Here is a 20,640-nt window from a genome sequence, read left to right on the forward strand (position 1 = left end):
TGCCAAAACTGGAAGTGACGTCATTTTTCATGGGAACGTTTTTTTCCACTACAGGGCCTTTCAAAGGTTTACTGGTGTTTTTTGAAAGTCATGCTTGACTTTATGGCTTTTTGTATAGTTTCTGAGAAGCTTAAGTTCACTGGTGGAAATAGTTTATTTTGATGAACATGCTGTTTTTATGCAAATTGGGCACAACAACATTTATTTTATTTTTCCTGCAGTTTATAAAAATTGGTGTATCTCAAAAATGAAACTATGAAAACACTCAAAATACATTTCCTGTGGTTGGAAACTATTTTGGGGAACTTTTTTGTATTTACAGTTTTGATGGATAAACCTGAAATTCTGTAACTAGAAATGTGTGTTTACAAAAACATGTTTTTATGTAGTTACTATGGACTTCATGCATACATATTATTAAAATTTGGGATGTAATGGTTGTATTGATGTATAGCAACTCTAAATGTCCCCAAAACGGGACAAAGCAGGTAAAAATATAAATATAAGCTCCGGTGGACTTGGTTCTATGGTGGAGAGCCTCATGTGTGCTTCCTGGGGTTGAAGTCGGGATTTTGGTAAAATGCTGAATGAGGGGGGGGGAATATTCCATCATTAACTGTAAAGATGCGTCTGTGTGTTTGCAGCTGAGTTGGGCGACTGTGATCCATTAGAACACAATTTGGATCTCGTGTCAGAGTTTCGCTTCATGCCTGAGCAGACAGAGGAGATGGAGCTGGCTATATATAACACATGGAAGGAGTGCAGGTAAGTGTTTCGTTGTTACTGAGGTAGTGTGTTTATGAGCACAGGTATAAAGTCATGTAATGGCCACGCTGCCATAGACGCCAAACATCTTAGGACTGCACTTTCATTTTTTTAAAATTTAATTCGCACAAAGTTGTTTTAAATCGCAACAGACGGTAAAGACCCGACGATTAAAGAGATCCCCAACAACCAGACGAGTCCACAGCTGGTTTGGGGGATGAGGAGGCAAAGGGAAAGCACATGAAGCGGTGGGAGGGAAGGAGGGGAGTGTAGTCTGATGCATGTGTTTCCTCCTCACCTTTTTCAGAGGTCAGACACCAGCGCAGGCTGAGATCAACTACCTGAATAAAGCCAAGTGGCTCGAAATGTACGGGGTGGACATGCATATGGTGAAGGTAAGTGACACGGTCTTTCTGTACCGTTTACACACACATCAAGCACACGTAGGATGCCAAACAGAAAGTGCCCTTGATGAAAGACAGGAAGAGAAAGGAATGTGCATTGCAACATTAGCATATGATAAGATCATAATGTGAGCTCTTTGATGTGTCTTCTTTCTTCTCTCTTCCTGTCTTTTCATCACTTCTGCCCTGCAGGCTCGAGATGGTAACGAGTACAGCCTGGGCCTGACACCCACTGGAGTTCTGGTGTTTGAAGGACAAACTAAGATCGGCCTTTTCTTCTGGTACGTTTCATTCGGACCTAATTCTTTTTTTTTTTTTTCATGCTTTATAGACATAATATTTTGTCCTGCCTTCCTGTGTGACTGTCTTAGGCCCAAGATCACTCGTCTGGATTTCAAGAAGAGCAAACTGACGCTTGTGGTCGTGGAGGATGATGATCAGGTGATCACGAGCGCACACACACGACGCATACATGACGGGCAGCAGACCGTGGAGAATACGGAGTAGACGGGCAGTATCTTCTTAATGTTAATAGAAACAAAGTAAAACCAGGTGTAAAAATTTTTTTAACTCCTGTGCTTACAAAACTAAATTAAATTCAAAATATAGACAAAATGTCTTTAACACCTGCAGTGTGATCACATTATTCAGCACATCAGGTGCGAGCAGGTGTTTTTGTGTGTGCGTTAGGCTGCAAAGTCTCCATTACTGTGGCTGTTCTGAGTTATCCAATTTTTCACTCTGAGTCATAATAAACTCAAATAAAACCGAAATTAAAAAAAACCTTTAATGAAACTAAACAGAAGTGGGAAAAAAATCAAAATGAAATAAGAATAAAAGCTAATTTAACAAAATTCAAACCTTTTATTAACTCTAGTTGCTGCACGTTTGCTCCTGTTTGAATGAACTTTTATCCTTTTTCTCAGCTGGTCTGGTTGAAGTAAATTACAAAATACCAGACGCTATAAAAGCTAAACTTTACTTTGCAGCTGTAACTCTACACTGTTCGATCTAATGAAACTCACTGAACACATCTAATGTGTCAGCTTCCACAAAGAAACACGAATCAGGATGAATTTCAGCATTTTGAGAAAAGTTAATCTTACAGTGTAAAATCATTTTCTAAGTCCTTTCAGAAAATTCCAACAAACAACATTTTTTGTTGTTTCCTAACAAAGAAAAATCCCCCCAAAAAACTTTGTTTGATGTTGTTCCCAATCCATATTATAACAGGGAGGTGTGCGTGTGTGTGTGTGAGAGAGAGAGAGAGAGAGAGAGGAGGAGCGTCTGTTTGTGTCCATCCCTCGGGTCTTTGACTGAGGTTAATAAAGGAGCCTGCCCCCTCTGGTATTTCTGGTATGCACCTCCCAACACACACACACATTCTCGTTTTGTTGTCTTAGCAAGGACATCTAATTGACATAATGCTTTCCCTAACCATCAAAAATGAATGCCTGACCCTAAACCTAATCGTAACCCTGACATTAAAACCACATTTTGAGCATCAAAAATACCTTCAAACTTGTGAGGATCAGCGTGTGTGTCCTCACAATTATAGTAGAATGCCAGTTTCTTGTCCTTATAAAGACGTCTAAACAGGTACACACGCACACACAGTTTTCACCTCCTAACTCTGTCCTTTAACAAATGTATGCTGTAGTACTGTGATGCGCGCGCGCACACACACACACTTTGACAGTAAACCCGTCTGCTCGGGTGGAGGAAGTGAAGCAGTTACTTCCCCTCATCTGTCACTCTAAATTTCAAACCATTTTTTTCCTAACAGCTGGCCAGTCTCTGTTAACTCACATGACTGTTTTTTGCTGAAACCCCTGTTGTGTAAGGGATGCTGTGTTTTTCCCCCTTGGAGTGGGAGGTTGGGGTGTAGCTTCATGCATGTGTGAAATACCAGAAGAACACCTGAGAATAGATGAAAATGCAGAAACGGTGTGACTGGCACTGGACCGGCTCCAGGTCTTGTAACTGGCTGCAGTGCCAGCCGGGCTTTCATCCACGTCTCTCTGAGAAATCAGATTAATGAGGCAGCACCTGCGCTGGTGGTACAGCCGTTCATTCCTCGCATATCAGGCCCCTTCAGTAAGGAAAGCTCTGATTGTACTCCATCGCAGACGAAAAAAGCTGGAGGTTCGATGACCAAGTAGTCATTCCTATTACACTTCAGTAAGTCTATGCATGGCTAAAGTACATGCGTAGTTGGGGCATGTAATGCAGACGTGGAAAAAATAATCAAAACTTGTTATGCAGTTTTTCCAGTAATGTTTCCATTGATCAATAGGGGGCGGTAACCTGCATTCTGGTAAAATGCAGTGATTTTAAACTATACTTAAAATATTAGATTCATCATAAAAATTGTAAATAAAAATAAAAACATCACTGATTATGAGTTTGAGTCCTTTTTACCTGCCAGATCACTGCTGCAGTTTCAAGTTCTACTCCAGCTGCAGAAGTTCACACAATTTGCTCTAATGATGTCAAACTGCTTTAATCGAGTCCAACCCTGTCCCGATTCTCCTCAGGGTAAAGAGCAGGAGCACACCTTTGTCTTCAGGATGGACCACCCCAAGGCCTGTAAGCATCTCTGGAAGTGCGCTGTGGAGCACCACGCTTTCTTTAGGCTGAGAGGACCTGTGGAGAAGAACTCTGCACGCTCTGGATTCATACGCATGGGCTCACGCTTCAGATACAGGTGAGAGATGCACAGCCAGGGCGTCTTTGTGTGTATATGGTCTTAGTCAGTTTTATGTAACCTTACATCCCAGATCATAAAAAATATCATTCCCAAGCTTTTTTTAAAAAGGAAATCACAGGATAAAATTAGGATTTTTGCTCTGAGAAATATGGTTGTGGTGGGAAACATGTGCAGTTAGACTTAAACGTAAACTGGGGATTATGGCAGACTGCTCGAGTTTAATATGTCACAAATTTGATGTGTTTGTTTGTCATTGTGCGCCAAGAAGACCGTCTCAGATTGACAAACAGTACTTAATCGCTCTCTATACATGCCAAGTAGCCCATGTGTGTACACACAGATACTTGCAGTGGTACTGACAGGCACTCGGTATCAACATGCTGCAGTAGCAAGCTGCTTCCCAACTGTGTGTTTAAACATTACCCAGTTGGATAAGCGCTGCAGTAATGTTGATTTAACACGGGGGTTGAAGGGGTTTGTTGTTAATGAAAGGTTATCGCCTGGATGCTTTCAGGGTTCAGCAGGGGTCATTGCTGCGCCTGTTTTTGTCACAGAGCATCGTTAAGAAAGAAATGTTTGTTGGGAACAAATAGTGTTTGCAACTGTAAAGAAATTCTTGTGTTTGCACGATCAGCGGCAAGACCGAATACCAGACAACAAAGGCCAGCAAAGCAAGGCGCTCGGCATCATTTGAGAGGAGACCGAGCAGACGCTACTCGAGAAGAACCATGCACAGCAGAGGTGAGCACACATACCTGCACAGCCTGAAACGTGACAGTCTGCATTAACACTCACGGGAACAAATATTCATGGAAGCATGCATCACAACATCAAGGGAAAATATTTTATAGTAGAAAGTATTCTTGTGACATTTTTCATGTCAGTTTAACTTCTGAAAATTAAAAACACTGACTGATTGGCCACAAAGGAATTCCACCTGTGAGTTGAATGAATAAGAGCTGAAGTAGTTGCCGAAGGCTTGCACCTGTGCACACAAGGTCCCCCTATGTGCACTGCGTGCCGAGCCGTGTAGTCCCGGGAACACTGTGTACGCTTGGGCCACAAATTAACAGAGCTTTAGAAATCCTCTACTCCTTGTGTAAAAAGCATACGATGACCTGCTTGCCCCACTTAGGCAGAGCTACGAGCAGTGCCCCCTGGATTAGCTATGTGAAGGCTAACGTAGTCTCCAAGATGAGCATCATGCCAGGGGGCCTTTGTGTTGCAGAGTCAGGAAAAACCGGTTAGTACTGGAGGAAGGATGGAAGTAGAGGTCCTTGAAGAAAAGCTGCCCAGAGTACAGAGTGGCTCAGCTTTTAGGGGGATCTTACAGAACATAAGTAACCTGCTGTAACCTCACGAGCCCCTCCCTACACTATAACACAGGCACACCGTGCACCAGTGTAAATGCTGGAAATAGCCTCGACCCTTGGTGCAGCCTACACTGTAGCTTTACTTGTATTAAACTCAAAGACGCTTCTGCAAAGAAATGAATTCAGGGTCTAAATGTTGGTTCAGCATGAACAAGAGTAAAAACAGTCATGTCTGCTGTAAACAAACAGCATTATTCATGTGGACACAGTTCTTAATGTGTTTTCTTTGCTTTTCCAGGACCGTTCAACCCACCAGAGTGAGTACAGAGATGTATAAATGTGTTCTTGTACATTTAAGATACTTTATTTGTCTTTTTTGTGACCATTTTCACATTAATTTATGTAAATGTTATATCTCATTTATTGATTGTACGGTGGCTTTCGTTCTGATCATCCATACTGGGTCACATGATATAAATTTATCCGAGTATTTTCACGCACTGTTTTCAGGTTAATCATCAGGCTGAGCTATGATCTCGATACAGAGCCTTTTGTTACAGGGGTGTGTGTGTTTGTGTGTGTGTGTGTGTGTGTGTGGGGGGGGGCGGCTAAGACGTGATGTCAGCTGTAGCTTTAAGCTGTCGTGGAAACTGAGCTGCTGAGTCAAAGCATTTATGATAAATGAGACTACATTACAGCTCATTACACAGGTCTGCAGTGTGACTGCCCTTTATTTAAAGCTGTGTCCAAGACTTGCTGTCTTAATTATGTATGAGGGTTTTCAAATTGCCTCAGGGCAGACATTAAATTAAAACTTTGTCATAATTTAAGACAACTTTTATGTTTTCATTGTTCCAAAATGTGCTGCATGTGTCCTGGCCTGCAGGCCAGAAGCTCCACGAACAGTTTGCCACCAATGATGGTCGCTCACCCAAATTTGCAAGACTTAAAAACTTTATTCTTATTTCTTAAATGTTCTTAGCCTTTTTTGTTTTTGTCTGTCATTTCAGTTACTTGCAGTGTAAAACCAAATAAGCTATATTAAGAATGCTTGAGCAGAGCTGTTTGCTCTTCAAATAAAATCAGTTTCTTTCTCTTAGGGCTCTTTCCTCAGGCAACGGAGTCAATTTCAGCAAAGACAGAAAGGTGAGGAGAAAAACTACTGTTTAATTTCTCCACTGTTATCTGGGGAAAGAGAAGAGCAGTGAAACACAACATCAGGTTTAGATGTTATCACTGAGAGAACAAATGAAGTCATTTTAATATCCCCAGGTTTAATCATCCGTTCAGCCATATTTGTGGATGTGTAGCTTTAACTTGTTTGCTCTGTGCTCCTCCAGGTGACCCCCGGCAGGAGTGCATGGGCAGCCATGCCTGTGGTCAGCCCGGTCGCTGCTTCTGCCTGTGGACAGATGGAGATCGAGGCTCTGCCCAGGAGTCCCGGGGGAGAAAAAAGAAGGTTGGTGCCTGCACATTTAAAGACTTCAACCTCACTTCTTTTGCATTTCAACCTCTAGATCTTTAATTTTTTGAGCTCGTCTTTCTCCCTGACGAGCATTTTAGAAAAGTGAATAAGGATTTTAAAGTTGATTCCTTATTTTTGAATGTCGGTGACGACTTACAGCTGCTCATTGCTGTATGAAAGAAAGATGCAGGAAGATGAAGGTTAAAAATAAGGGAAGGCCACCCGATTCCTTTTAAATGTTTTAACTGTTTTCTGATTGTTGATTGGATAAAAAACAGGCCATGATACTGGCCTCATCGTGCTGCGAGTCCCTCTGTGTGAGAATAATTTTTTCATGTAAGACCGCGAGTATGGAACGACTCCGGAGTGGACAGGCAGCAGGACGTGGATGATCACAGTTTTTATCTTTCTACTGTATTTTTTTAATCCCGTCATTCAGCCTCTGAGTGATGTGTAAATAATTTCAGGCTTTTTTTTTGTGACTTGATCTGTTATTTATGGGTTTATTTTGTGCGTGTGTGTGTGTGTGTGTGTGTGTGTGTGACTGAACACAAATGTGCATTTGCATGAATGTATCCAGCTTTGTTATAAACCTCCCGTGTTTCCTTGTGTGTTCCAGTATGATTATGTACTGAGGATAATTGTCTGGCAGCACACTGGTAGGTACAGTCAGACTGAACATGCTCTCGCTTTAACCAATCATTTGCTGTGCACTATTGGCTTTGAGACTGCGGCTTTGGAAATGGGTTTTCTTGCACCGAACAGACAGCAATTTGCCGCATTTTGCTGTTTGTTCCCTTTTGATCAGCATGGAATGCAGCAAATCGATGCTGGGAATGGTGTTGTGATTTGGCTGCTGTGCGGGAATCGGCGATGTGATTTCAGCTTTGGATCTATTCTCTTTGATACTGTTGGTGCTTTGTAGTGTGTAGGTATCCTTGCTTTTTTCTTCTGATGTCATTCTGAGCATCCTGTGAACCACCAACCTCATACTGGAAAACTTTAAGGAAAGTATCAGAACCACAGCTGTGCGTGAATCGGTGTTTATTTACAGATGATCTGTCAGATATATCATATTGTATCCCCAGAAGAGACCTCGGCTTTTATACGAGGATTTTTCAGCATAAACGTGAATGTTTCTGACCCGCGTTCGGGTCAGAAACATTCATGCGCTGTTTGGATTTAGCAGCTCAGGCTGAAACCATTTCTGCTCAGCAATAAAAACCGGGCTTCCTGTCACGTCTGTGGTGCACTGGCTCATTTTTGTTTTTAGACTTAAACAATAATCCTGGCTCACGTCAGTGTGGGGTGTTCTTGTGAATGTGGCTTAATGAGTCATTTGTACCCTCGGCTAAAGAGATTCAGAGCAGTTTACCAATTAGTTTACCATTACGGTAAATGATGCCCAGTAGGGAAAAAACCTAATTGTCCTTTAAATTGACATAAGACAATCTTAAATCAGGCCAAAGCATTTACATGGCCTCAGTCTGCAGACTGCAAATACCTGAAATGAGTTTATGTAATCATTTATTCATTCACTCGATTTTTCATAAAATTCTCAGCATTCCTGTTTTTACCCCTCAGCCATAAAAGGCTGATCGGGTATTGGCGTCACCCACTGGCCGGGCGGCGTGGACGCCCAAGTTTGTGAATGTGGTAACTCGAGAATGAGGCGACGTAGGATTGTGACATTGATACTGTAAGCCCCTGTACTGAGGGGCTGAGGTAGAGCACAGACTGCCTCCAGTAGTTTTAGAGCTTTTAGGAAAGATTAAGTTTACGTCTGATGTTGTTTCAGCGACACGTACGGGCCAGCGATACTGTGTTCTTGAGGCGATGCTGTCGAGCCTTCAGGGACTTCTGCGTTCATTAAAAATGTTTCATCAGCATAAGATCTTACACCGAGATGACCTCAGTCTGTTTATAACCGACTGAGTGGACACGAGGAGGATGCTTTGACAGTGACATTGTTACATCACTAATGCTTTCGACTAATCCCCCGTGCTCTTTCCTTTCTCCTCTCCAGCTCTGCTTTCTCTCTCGCTTTGAAATCAACGGGGTTTTTGGGTTTTTTTGCATGGACCCCAACCCCCCACCCCCCATTAACCCGCCTGATAACATGAACAGTCAACAGAGAAATAAGTTGATACCTATAACCCTGATTTTAAACTGTGATACAAACATTATAGTCTAGATTATATATAACAGGCAGAACTTCTAAAACCAAATTTATTCAGAACAACAACGCACACATAACATCAACGTTCAGCATAAAAACACATGAATCCTTACAAATAATATGTGTTGAGTGTTATAAAAATCCCCAAATGCTTAATAGATGCTGACAGTTGTGATATCTTGGGCAGTTTGTATGGTGTCATCCAGATTCATTAACATGGATACATACGCTATGATCATCTCTGTAAAATGTATATAAAATAAATAAGACTAATCATCAGTGGCAGCAGATTAGAAAAGCCTTGATGTTATGGTGAGAGTGGAACCATTGGGGAGTATTTCAGGTGAAATTAAAATGTGAGAAATACTAATTTAAAAATAACGACTGAAATTTCTACAAACATTTAAAAAAAGGCGTTAATGAGCCCACGGTGACATCATCAGTGTCCCATACTGCCATGCTGTGTCTTTAAAGGTTGCCCCCTCCCTGACCCTTATTCAGTCCTGTAAGCTGTTTTACTTCTCTGAACGTTAGCGTAAGTGTTAGTGGGTCGGTCTCTGCTCAGTCCCTTTGGAAACAATGTGACAATTTAAAAAACATAAAATGACAAATACAAATCAAATCTCTGTTGCTAAACACTGCACACAAAACCTAAAGGTCATTGGAAGTTCACCCACTTATCATCCCGTACCATCAAGTCAGTCCCAGTTTGGACCCAAACTCCCAGGAGAGCCGTCGTGGATAAAAGCTTCTGCTCAGGAATATATAAACAGTATAAACAGGGATTTGACATGAGCTATCAAACATCAGCCCCTAGAGGTGCAAAGCAGGGTCACCGATGCCCCAGAGACATCCAGTCACTTCACTTAAGTGTTTATGTGACAGCATATGTCACACCACACTTCAGTGCACACTGGCAGACGTGTTGCTATAAGCTGGATGGCATACTCCTGACACTGCAGAGCTCGTCACGCAAACCTGCGTCTTATTCATTTACTCAGAATGATTTATGCCCATCAGAGCAGCTGTTTTTGTCACTGAAAAAATGGTAACATATTTACACAACTTGTCACAGTTATTACACACTCTCCTTCGTTCATGTTATCAGCCTCCTGCTGCCTTCTTTATTCCCTTTCTTTTCTTTTAACAATCTTCTTCTTCTGCACAATAATTGCTTTCCTCCCAGTCTCACTCTTTACCTCACACACCCTGTATCTTCACTACCTCATCACCGTCCCTTTGTCACTCTTTCACTGCCAACCTGTTCTCCTCAGGTGTCCTCTTCCCTCCATCCTCCCCGCTCTTTTTCATCAAGGTTCCCCAAACGGAGTGGGACAGATCCGACCAGCTGGCCGCCGTCTCACCAGCTGTACCGGCGCGAACTGGTCTGCACGCTCATGAATGGGAAAGGCTCAGCAGTGAAGTGACTCGCCTCGCGCGAATGTACAGATTTGTGATTAAGTGAAGCGTTCCTCAGCAGAAGTCTAACACTACCCACATTCCTCCTTTCCCTTCAGTCCATCTCTGCACCTCATGCCTCTGCTCCTTGACCTTTGGCTCAGTGACAGTTTTGGAAAGATAACTTCCCATTGCTCCTTTCCCTCTGCTTCCTTGGCCTCTCATTTCTGTCCTCCTCCCCCCTCTTTTTTTTCCCTCCTCCTGACCTTCATGCCAAACCTCAGGGGGGAGGCTGGCAGGCCGGGGTGAGATGGTATCAGGCTCAGTTTTATGAATTCAATTCCAGTCTTGACTCTGTGAGGAAACAGCAGGTCACAGAGGTTCTGGGGGATTTAGGCCGGTCCTCTTCTGCTCCTTTCCCCCCCTCAGTCTCAGAAACAATTTCCTGTGTTTGTAATATTTCACACACTACTGCTGTGTTTAAATTCAGTTAAACATTTTTATAAATGAAATTAGATTTTTTTTTTTTTTTAAGTGAATCTGTTCTTGCATTTCTACTGCTCTGTTTAAAAGGGAGTTGGATAAGAGGGTGGGTGTCGTCCATCTGTAGGCAGATTAGTCTGAAAGGGTTTTAGCTGTAGGTGAAAAATGAAGCTAACGGTTCACCATGTCTATTTCCAAATAATGTCTGGATTAGTTAAATTCTGTTTGAAGGTTTGATTGTTGTCTAATCATATTTTATGTTGAGCTTCTGTGAAAGCTTCTGAAATGAACCTGATGCTGCCTCCCCATTCGACTTCTAGCAAGAGATCGAGCTGCAGTACAGTAACGTCTACCTGCGAGCATGCCACAGTTAAATGCTGAATAATCACGTAAATGATTCAAATGCACTGATCTTACATGGTAATTACACTGTTTATTGCACATCTCAACCAAATGAAGATAAATATGTAATATTACGTAGTTAATTGTTTACAACATGACCAAAGCGTTTGTCTACAGAAACTGTTCGATTTTAAATCAAAGCAGGATAGTTTTAAATACAGTTAGTTGTATTTCAGATCAGTCTTATTTTGAAATGATGAAATCAGAAAAGGCTCCAACTTTGGATGTTTGTTAGAAATATTTTATTCAACACGTCATTCTATGTTCAATTGTTTTAAGCCAATTAAAAAAGCTAATAAATACACATTGGAAGTAAGTCGTACATTTAAGTTCTCACCTTTGCTTTAGAATATAGTGCAAAGAATATTTTATTCTCTGTAATGTGATAAAGTTTGTGTTTTCGGTTTGGAACAAATCAACTTATCATCACCCAAAAAGATGCTCATCGTAAGTCTTCGACCCAGTTTGATACTTTTACATTTGTCACACTGTAATATTCAGTCAAATCCTGGTGATTGTATAATTATGTCGACACATGTGAGTCGTACCGGGTTACTGGATTACGATGTAGGATTTTTCTTTGATCTTGTATCGGATAAACGTGTGCAAACAGATATTTAAAAACGCTGCTCCCGTTGTGGAGGACTGAATAAAGACTAGGGAGTAACCGGTTGCCGGTAGTTCCAGTCGGTGTGCGTCTCCTCTGTGGTACATGCATCTGTCATACTTTCCTTCGTGTCTTATTCCCACGCGACGGCTCGATTCTCCTCACGGTGGATCTTTTAACATATTTATTGGATTTTTGAGCCCACGTACAAAGAATCGCACATTTCTTCACATCTTTTTGTGTGTTGTTCTTTAACCCCTGTACTCTCCAGGCAGTATGTTGTAATATACAACATTTGTTATGTTTTGCTGTGTCTTCAGGCTACAGAAATATGAGGTAATTACCGAGCTGCTGGAAGAGCTTCTGCTAAAATCCGTGTGTCAAATGTTCTGCTTCAAGCACGTCTAATTCTGAGAATATTACACCGCATTATTTCCTGCTAAAGTTATTTTGTGGGCAGTGTTTTTACCTCCGGAGACATTTTTGCATTTTTCCCCTGAGTGGACTCAAACATGGTTTCATACTTATGTTGTAAAATACAATCGTTTTATCACATGTCGGCAACGTGACCCTTTAAGTTAACGTTGGTGATGATGCTAACGGTTAAAGACTATGGATTACAAGTATATTCTTTGTTTTTCTTTTGGTTTTAGTAATAATTATTTGACATATTATTGTATGTTGGTGTGTTACTCTTAAACACCTTCTGCTTTGGATCAGTTCTGTCATCACTGCAGAGTCCGTACATACGTTGTCGAGGTAAGCTGTATGAATCACAATCCTTTTCTTCCAGTTTGTGTTAAAAACCCATAAAACAGCCTCTATTCTGTTTTCTTTAAATGTATTTATCATTAACCCTTCCATCCACAACTCAGGCTGAAATGGCTGAATCTGCCATGCTTTCTCTTCTTGTATGTCTCTAGTTTGCCAGTGGTTGCTGACCTAATGGAGACGTGCATCGACGATGTCCTCAGAGCTCCTGTTGTCCCTGCAGTCACAGCTATCGAGGAGCCCGTACAAGCCGCTGCCTATGCCGGTGCTAGCGTCCCTGCAGAAGATGCGCTGAGTCTCGCTGGTAAGGCTGCAGCGAACTGGCCAATATTTAAAAACTTGCCTTAGAAGCCAGGCTTTAAAGAAAACTGCTGTAAAACAATAAATGTCTGTTTTAAAAGACTGACATAACTGCAGTTTTTGACTCTTTGGCCTCATTTTTCACCGTGACGGCTGCCACCTGGTGCGACCTTACTGACCGTTGATTCACTTATATTTTTCTGTTAATGCCAGCAATAGTTACACTCAGCCAACACCGTTATGAAAAAGACCCAGAGCTGACTGTTAATAAACATCAGTGTCCTGAGACGAGACGATCACTTGCTAACTATATAAATAAAGCGAAGATAACTCTGTTTGTTTGTCTGTCTGTGTTCATGTGCGGCGACTCAGAAGCAGCAGCTCGTCTGAAGCAGCTGGAGTTGGAGAGCAGTCCGCTTCTCGCTGCGCCGAGAAATAACATGAACGTCAACGTGGCCATGAACAACCAGGCGAGTGTTTGTGTTATTTCCTCTAAAATCAGACTCTGCTTGCTTTGATGGAGACCAGCAGCACTTCTGTGTAGTTCACTGGCAGTTCAGCATAAACAAACACATGTGCGGCACAGCGTGACGAAGCCTCTGTGACATCTGACCCAACAGGACGATGTGGTGAAGCTCACAGAGAAGTGCGGGCTGAACAGTGCGGGCAGCAGTCCATGTGTGACTCCGCTGCGCACCCCGGAGGATCTGAAAAGTAACATCCTGAAGGCTCAAGCCGAGGCGGCCGCTCTCAAGGTGCGCAACAGACCGGGGGGTGACAAAGCAGACAAAGAGGGCGAGGAGATGGAGGAGAAAGCCCTCCGATGTACTCTGATTCTGTTTATCCGTCAGAGTGGAAGCCTCATCAGCTGACTCAGCTGAGCAGTCTTTAGCTAAGCCTTCAGTATTTTGTAGCCTTTTGTTTTTAAACACATTTAAATCAAAACAGCTAAAGTGACATTTTGACTCGTGTGTGAATGCCTCTCCTCATAAACGCCTGTTTGCTGTCTGCAGGGGGCTTTGGAGGAACACGCTGTGATGCTCGGAGATAAAAACTGTAACCTGCAGGAGGCTTCTGCGAGGTACGTTTTCACTCACCTGCACTTTCAGGAATATGATAACTTCTTATGTTCAGCTTCAGAATCAAAGAAAATAGAATCACTTTTCCACTCAGTCTGTTATTTAACCCTTTAGGATCTTTGCATTAAGCAGCTCTTCAGAGCGCACCGTGCTATCAGCACAGGTCACGCTGTCACCGCGCCGCATTGTCTTGAAACTCGGCCTTCGTCCCTTCATCTTACTGAGTCATGCCAACTGTCAGTGCTTCATCCCAGCCAATCACAGCGCCCGCTGCTGCTCGAGCTGATTAACCTCTTGAATATTTATAAGGATTATTAGCATAGCTCACAACGTTACGTCAGCCCCAGCTCGGCAGCGCTCCACAGAATGACAAACGAGTCCACGACCCCGGCTCGTAGCCGAAGCAGCGAGCGACTCACGCTGGAGAATAAACAACGTTGGATTTGGCAGATTCTGTTGTTGACAGTTTTAGCAAATGTTTCCCGTTTGCATGTTGTTGTAAAAGCATTTCTACTGAAACTCATAATAATGAAACCTGTTTAAAAGTAATTTTTACTCATGTAGTCGGAGAAGTTTGACCTCCTGTCTTTCTGTGGTAACCACAGTGAATGTTTTATGCAGGAATAAGCGTTATGTGTGTCTCTCTGCCAGGTTGAAGGTGCGTTCTGGGCGATTGGGCAGTAACTCGTCTCTTTGTGTTAGCAGCCGCCCTGATGTCCAGGACACCTGGGACCTGCTGAAGCCACCATCCTCCCTGGTCTCATCTGCAGGCGCCAGGTGAGCCTTTGTTTAGAAAAGCAAAACATTACTGTGGTTTGTACTTCGTTGCATCAGATCTCTCACACGTTATAGTTAAAGCCTTGACAAAGACCAGTGACAAAGTGTCCTGGTTTTGTAGGTTGAATGAAGTTAAGGTAAAGAGTTTGATTTTTCATAGTTAGCAAAAGGTGATTTGTTTTCAAGAATGTGTTACGGTAAGCTTAACACAAAACATGTTACACATGTAGATCAAATGGTTTAAAATAATGTTAACAGAGATAAATGCAAAGTCCTGCATCAGCCAAACAGGCAGTGAAACATTAATGCGGCAGATTAAAGTCCTTATAGTCTTTGCTGACATCTGCTGGTGTGTTTGAGTAATGCATTCATTCATGTGTGTGTCTGTGTGTCGGCCCGGGTGTGTTAAATCACATGACTTGAGTTCTGCCTGGATACTGCTGCCGTCTCTGCAGAGAGTGACTCATAAAAGCAAACGCACAGTTAGCTGTGCTGTGTGGGTTTGTGCTCTTAACATTCGAGTTTAAAAGTGGTGAAACTGTCTTTGGTGGTTTTGGTGACTCACAGTGTTAAAAGTTGTTAAAATTACAGGGTCACATGCTTGTGTGATACCATTTCTTCTCCTGTTTCCAGCGCTGAGAGGTTGGCTGAAGATTTAAAACCTTCTGTTTCCAAAAAGTCCTCCGAGTCGACCAGTGAAGCCCCGGCACCAAAGGTAACGTGACTGCACGCTCACAGGTTGTGCTACTACTGTTGTGCTTTACACTCACCAGCCACTTCTTTAGGCACAGCCTGCTAGTATCAGACTGGGGGATTTGAGTGCAGTGAACTCGTCATCAGGTTTATGAAGTCAGTCTGAAACTTTTGTGGTGTTGTGCGTTGTCCTGCTGACACGCTGTGGTCATGTGGGGATGGACGCGGTCAGCAGCCCCCACCACCATCACACAACCAACAGCCTGAACGTGTTGGATGCACCAACTTCTGATCCTAGCATCTAAATATCATAAATGGAAACCTGCCAGACCAGGCAGCTACATTTAGCATATGTAGCCTGAGTTTGCTGTTCTTAGCTGACTAGCATGGCACCCCATTCTGCTTCAGGCTTTAATCTGCTGTGTTCAGAGACGCTCTTCTGCATAAACCCTGCAAATGGCTGTGTGGGAAAAATGTCAGCAGTTTCTGAAATACTCAGACGAAAACCTCAGCAACCACGCTACGTTCAGAGTCACTTACATCACCTTCTGGCCCCTCCCGATGCTTGTTTTGAACCTCAGCAGGTCGTCTTTCTCATCTACATGCCCAAATGCATAAAGTTGCTGCCATCTGATTGGCTCATTAGATATTTTCATTAACAAGCAGGTGAGGTGGGTTGTGAGTGCGTATTGATTACTCTGTAAAAGTAGGTTCAGTCTTCAGTGTGATGTAATTGGTAACAATAGCAGGTCGTCCACTTGATCCCGGACTGCTCCAGTCTGCATGCCAAAGTATCCTTGAGCAAGAAACTGAACCGAGTTGTTCTGAGATGCATTCATCTGATTGTGAATGTATGAATAAAACACTTTGCGTGAGTAGAGTTTATTTACCCTTCAATCTGTGCCTACGCAGCCCGGTGTTTGCGTGTGACTAACACAGGAAGTAGACGGTTTCTTTAGTGCCTGCGTGTGGTAATAAAGAGTGTTTGCATCACGCTGCAGGTTAAAGCAGAGGAGGTCGACCTGCAAAGCGCCGCCCCACTTTCTGACAACCTTATTGACTTCACTGATCCAACTCCTGTGGTAAGAATTACTGCACTGTGTCCTGAATAATCTGCAGTGAAACTCCCACTGCATGTGTGTGGGTTAAAGTAGACCTTTAGCATGGATGCTAACATTCTTCTGACGTTGTTGTAGCTCCCACCGGTGCAGCCGACCAAACCTCTCATCACACCGCGCTGGATCGTCCCCACAACCGCTGTGAGTTTATCAGCCTCACTTTTTAAAAGTTCACCTGTTTTTGTTTTTTTCCAGGTTTGGCTGTGAGATGTTAAAAATGTTTAAGAAGTTGTTTTAACCACGGGGCTTTGGACTTCTCTGCACTTCTATAGTCGCTGTGCAGTTTGGCTAATGTAGAGGCGCTGTAGACACTGACCTCCGACCTTCTCCCTCATCCCCTTCTCACGCAGCCTCCCGGCGCCTTTACTAACGGCCTGCTCGACCTTGATCCCCCACCTAAGGTCAACCCTCTTCTCCCTTCAGATGGGGGAGCATCCCTCACCTCAGCCCTCCCTCACCTCACTCACACACGTAACGCCGTCTCCACCAGGTAAAAGTGTTTGCATTTTGAACCCAAAGTTTGTTTTTTACATCGCAGCCGTCGCTGAAGAGCACGAAACGTCTCCTCCTCACTTCACTGAGCCTGAAGTTTCAGAAGAGAACATCCCTGAGAGTTTAACATGAATCGTTAAGAGCATTTTGTTTGTGGAGGAAGAGACAGCAAAGCAAATTACAGTTGTGTTTTTCAGGTCCTTTATGCTCAGCTTTTTCTTAGTTTTTTATTTTGTTTGTGAATGAATCAGTATTAAACAATCAGAAATGAAAAACAATACTGAACAGCAGAACTTTAACACATGCTTGAGCTGAAAAGCAGGTGTTTCAGTGACAGCAAGTCAGAACATCACAAATCAAACTTTCTGTGAGGTCCACATCTCCGAGTTCAAGCAGACGTCTCATTCACGCCTCAGTTCTTCAAAAGTTGAGATTAGAAGAGTCTGAAGGATACGACTCTTTAACCTCGTAATGTGACGGTGTGTCTGGTTCTTTTATGTTTTCCTTACATCGATTTTTAAACTTACACAGTGATCACCGAACTGAGCTAAGATCACATTTGTGATTTGTCACCTGTGAATAGTGATGGAGCTGGTTTCACTTTGTCAGACTATAAAAACACGGGTGGACGTTTTAGCGTTTTCATGCAGGTCTAATGAGAAATTTATTGAAAAATAAAAGCTGCAGTCAGAAAAACCCAAAAATTCTGTTGCAGAATTCTGAGAAAAAGTCACAATTCTGACTTTTTCTCAGAATTCTGACTTCAATTCTGGAAAAAAAGAAAAAAGACGTTTTTTCCCCAGTGGCCCTAATCCTCTCCATACAAATACAACAAGGACGAGTGATTTTTATTTTTTCTTTCTTTTGTTTTGTGTATACAGTAGCTTAAATATATGTATTGGAGCCTTGCATTTTGTTTTCCATACAGTAAGTCATTTATGATTCATAGGTTTATACATACAGGTTCGAGCCCCGGCTCGGACAATCTCGGTCGTTGTGTCCTTGGGTAAGACACTTCACCAGTTGCTACTGGTGGTGGTCAGAGGGCCCGGTGGCACCAGTGTCCGGCAGCCTCGCCTCTGTCAGTGCTCCCCAGGGTGGCTGTGGCTACAATGTAGCCACAGGCCATTTACCATCAAATCTGGGCTTTCAATGTCACTTTATTTTTCCAGTGTTTCGGAGCTCCTACGAGATTGTAAGTGTGAGAATGGATGGTTTATAGAAGCCTGACTGCTAACCATGTGACCTTAACTTCTCGGCCATTTTGGACACACAACAAATTCAGTGCATAACATTTTATTTTCCTGTTGATTGAACGAGGTAAAATTATAAAGCTATTATTAAGTTGTCGCAGGTTGTCAGACTGCAGCGTGTTCACAATTTAGCAGTTTTTTGATTTTTTTCAAACTTGTGACTCATAAAACTGGTTCCTGCACACAAACGTTTTTTCTTTTCTGAGGCAGTAATTTGACCGTCTCTTCCACTCCTTCGTCCACAGCACTGTGGCTCAGCCGCCAGCCTCAGAAGATGGAGCCAAACCCAGAGGTCTCTTGACCACTGAGCTCTGATGAAGAAACGAGCGGCCGCCATCACGCTCTTCATCTTCCCGCCTGGTTTCCCGCTTCACCCACCCGCACGCAGGCCGTCTGAAAACGCAAAAGAAGAGGCAGCTTGAAAAACCGCCGCGACCACAACCGTAGCTACACAGATCAGCAATATGAAGTACTTTTTTTTTTTTTTTTAATGATCTCATGGCGTCGAGTTTAGTCTTTGTAAAATGGTGTATACAAACATTTTAGCCTCAGTATTAAGAAAACCTTATTTTTAATCTCCTGTTTGTGCACCACGTTAGTAACCTGCCTTTACCGAGTCCATCCAGTCACCCAAAGCGCTGTCGGCAGCATCACTGCCTGCTTTGAGACTCTGGTGGAAGGTCTCGCCCTGGTTCTGAGTTTAAGCACCGGCAGTGCAAACCGCTGGATCTCTGAGCTTTCCTCTGTGTGAAGCTGCTGAACGACACTGGATGATGGACGGACGAGATATAAGCTTGAAGTGTTCGAATATAAGAGATCACGCAGTGCAGCGCGTTTAAACCCGCTAACACTACATGATGTAGCCACTGGATCTGGAAACGTCACTGGATTAACTTCAAACACTGGACCTTCAGCTGATTTATATTTTTTTCCCACATTTGATGATGATGATGATGATTTTAGTTTTTCAGCTGATTTTTTTTTTATGTTCCTGCTCTTTGTAGCTGTTGATGCTTTTAAATGCCCCCACCACCACCATCGTGAGGACTTCCTGTTTTGATTCTGATCACATCTTATAATGTAAATTTTAATCCACACTTTTACCCCACTCTCATTCCTGCTCACTCGTCATTAAACTTTTAGCTCCTGTGATCGCCGGACTGCGTGGTGGGAGATGTGTCCGGGCATCTGACTGGATTGGACTCTCCAACATGTCGTAGCTGTTACTTTGCCTTATGTACATGAATGTGCTCTATGTGTCTGATGGGAAAATGCTGGAGATGCCACCCGTACGTCACCTTTGCTGGAATCGTTTAACCTGTGAAATATCCTGAAAGCTGATTTTGTATGAGAGCAAGGTGAGGCCTACGTCTGCACCGTGGGAGTTATTAAATATCTTACTTTGACCCTTGAATGGTAGAATTGTAGTATCTCACTGTTATTGTAATCACCACGTCTGGCCACTCACTCAGGTTGTGGCTCTGTAGTACTTCTCATTATGTCTTCAACAAGGGAAGCCGGCTGTTCTTCGATGTCGTCTTAGCAGTGTTTATGCCACAGCTCAGTGTAATTGTTCAGATATTACATGTTGTAGCATACAGGTTTAACGTTTTCACTGTAACTGCTTCAGCTGCTGTTGATATGAAGTAGACGTATATTTTTTAAGACTACCTTGGCAGTATAGTTACTACTCTGAGGAGACTTGAGGTGTTTTCTAATTACAGAGGAAGTATTACAGATCAGACTGGAAAAAGCAGACTGTGAAGTCTCATTTTTATATAAACTCGTATTTTTCTGGAGCACCTGATCATGATTCAGTAAAGTTTTGCCACAGTAGGAGTCGTTGTTTCTCATTCATTTTAAAACTGCGGTGAGTGTAATAATCACATTACACGCTTATGTTCCTTTTGAAATACACTTTTTATGTAATTTTTTCCTACTTTTTACTTTTACTCCCTGCATGTTTAAACAAATATCTAATTCCTGCACATTACATTTTCAAAACTCGTTACTTTTGCTTTAATGTTGTTGTGCCAAGATCCTCCTGTAAGTTTACCGTTTAAAGAGCAAAAACCTCCAAAGTTTCAGGAGTAATAAGTCATCATAAGAGCTAAAAATCAAGAACGTGGGACACTGTTTGTTTGGGATTTGGACAGGGGAAACAAATTGTGGCAGCATCGGCCTGATATTATTTGTATCCCACTTTACTGTATAAAGAGCTAAAACCTCCAAAGTTTCAGGAGTAGTTAGTCATCATAAAATGTGTTTGAATTAAAAATCAAGAATGTGGGACTGTTTGTTTGGGATTTTGAGCCCAGTGCGTGCTCCCAACGCAGGGGAAACGTGTTCTGTTGGGGAGACCTACCTTGGCACAAAAGTCCAGCTGCTTAATTCACAGGGAGGGAAAAGAAAGAGCGCGAACTCCACTCAG

The 20,640-nt window shown here is 42.7% G+C and overlaps 1 protein-coding gene across 3 annotated transcripts in view; it reads left to right on the top strand.

Annotated features, from left to right (window-relative positions):
• The window catches only part of epb41l5 (erythrocyte membrane protein band 4.1 like 5), a 34,475-nt gene extending 14,430 nt beyond the window's left edge, over positions 1-20,045 (top strand). The window contains exons 8-26 of one of the 3 annotated variants that reach the window (XM_087830227.1): positions 645-765; positions 1,073-1,160; positions 1,362-1,450; positions 1,541-1,610; positions 3,707-3,876; positions 4,514-4,620; positions 5,491-5,509; positions 6,293-6,338; positions 6,533-6,651; positions 12,650-12,801; positions 13,170-13,267; positions 13,418-13,552; positions 13,811-13,878; positions 14,528-14,653; positions 15,287-15,368; positions 16,348-16,428; positions 16,543-16,605; positions 16,815-16,954; positions 18,455-20,045. In XM_087830227.1, the coding sequence (XP_087686353.1) occupies positions 645-765; positions 1,073-1,160; positions 1,362-1,450; positions 1,541-1,610; positions 3,707-3,876; positions 4,514-4,620; positions 5,491-5,509; positions 6,293-6,338; positions 6,533-6,651; positions 12,650-12,801; positions 13,170-13,267; positions 13,418-13,552; positions 13,811-13,878; positions 14,528-14,653; positions 15,287-15,368; positions 16,348-16,428; positions 16,543-16,605; positions 16,815-16,954; positions 18,455-18,524 (1,844 nt within the window). In that variant the 3' untranslated portion in view covers positions 18,525-20,045. The remainder of the gene's footprint in view (positions 1-644; positions 766-1,072; positions 1,161-1,361; positions 1,451-1,540; positions 1,611-3,706; positions 3,877-4,513; positions 4,621-5,490; positions 5,510-6,292; positions 6,339-6,532; positions 6,652-12,649; positions 12,802-13,169; positions 13,268-13,417; positions 13,553-13,810; positions 13,879-14,527; positions 14,654-15,286; positions 15,369-16,347; positions 16,429-16,542; positions 16,606-16,814; positions 16,955-18,454) is intronic. The other 2 variants (XM_087830228.1, XM_087830229.1) reach the window with 2 other exon arrangements.
• Positions 20,046-20,640: the final 595 nt, after the last annotated feature.

The sequence above is a fragment of the Neolamprologus brichardi genome, chromosome 16 (assembly GCF_056152115.1).
Source record: "Neolamprologus brichardi isolate AB-2024 chromosome 16, ASM5615211v1, whole genome shotgun sequence".
Lineage (NCBI taxonomy): Eukaryota > Metazoa > Chordata > Actinopteri > Cichliformes > Cichlidae > Neolamprologus > Neolamprologus brichardi.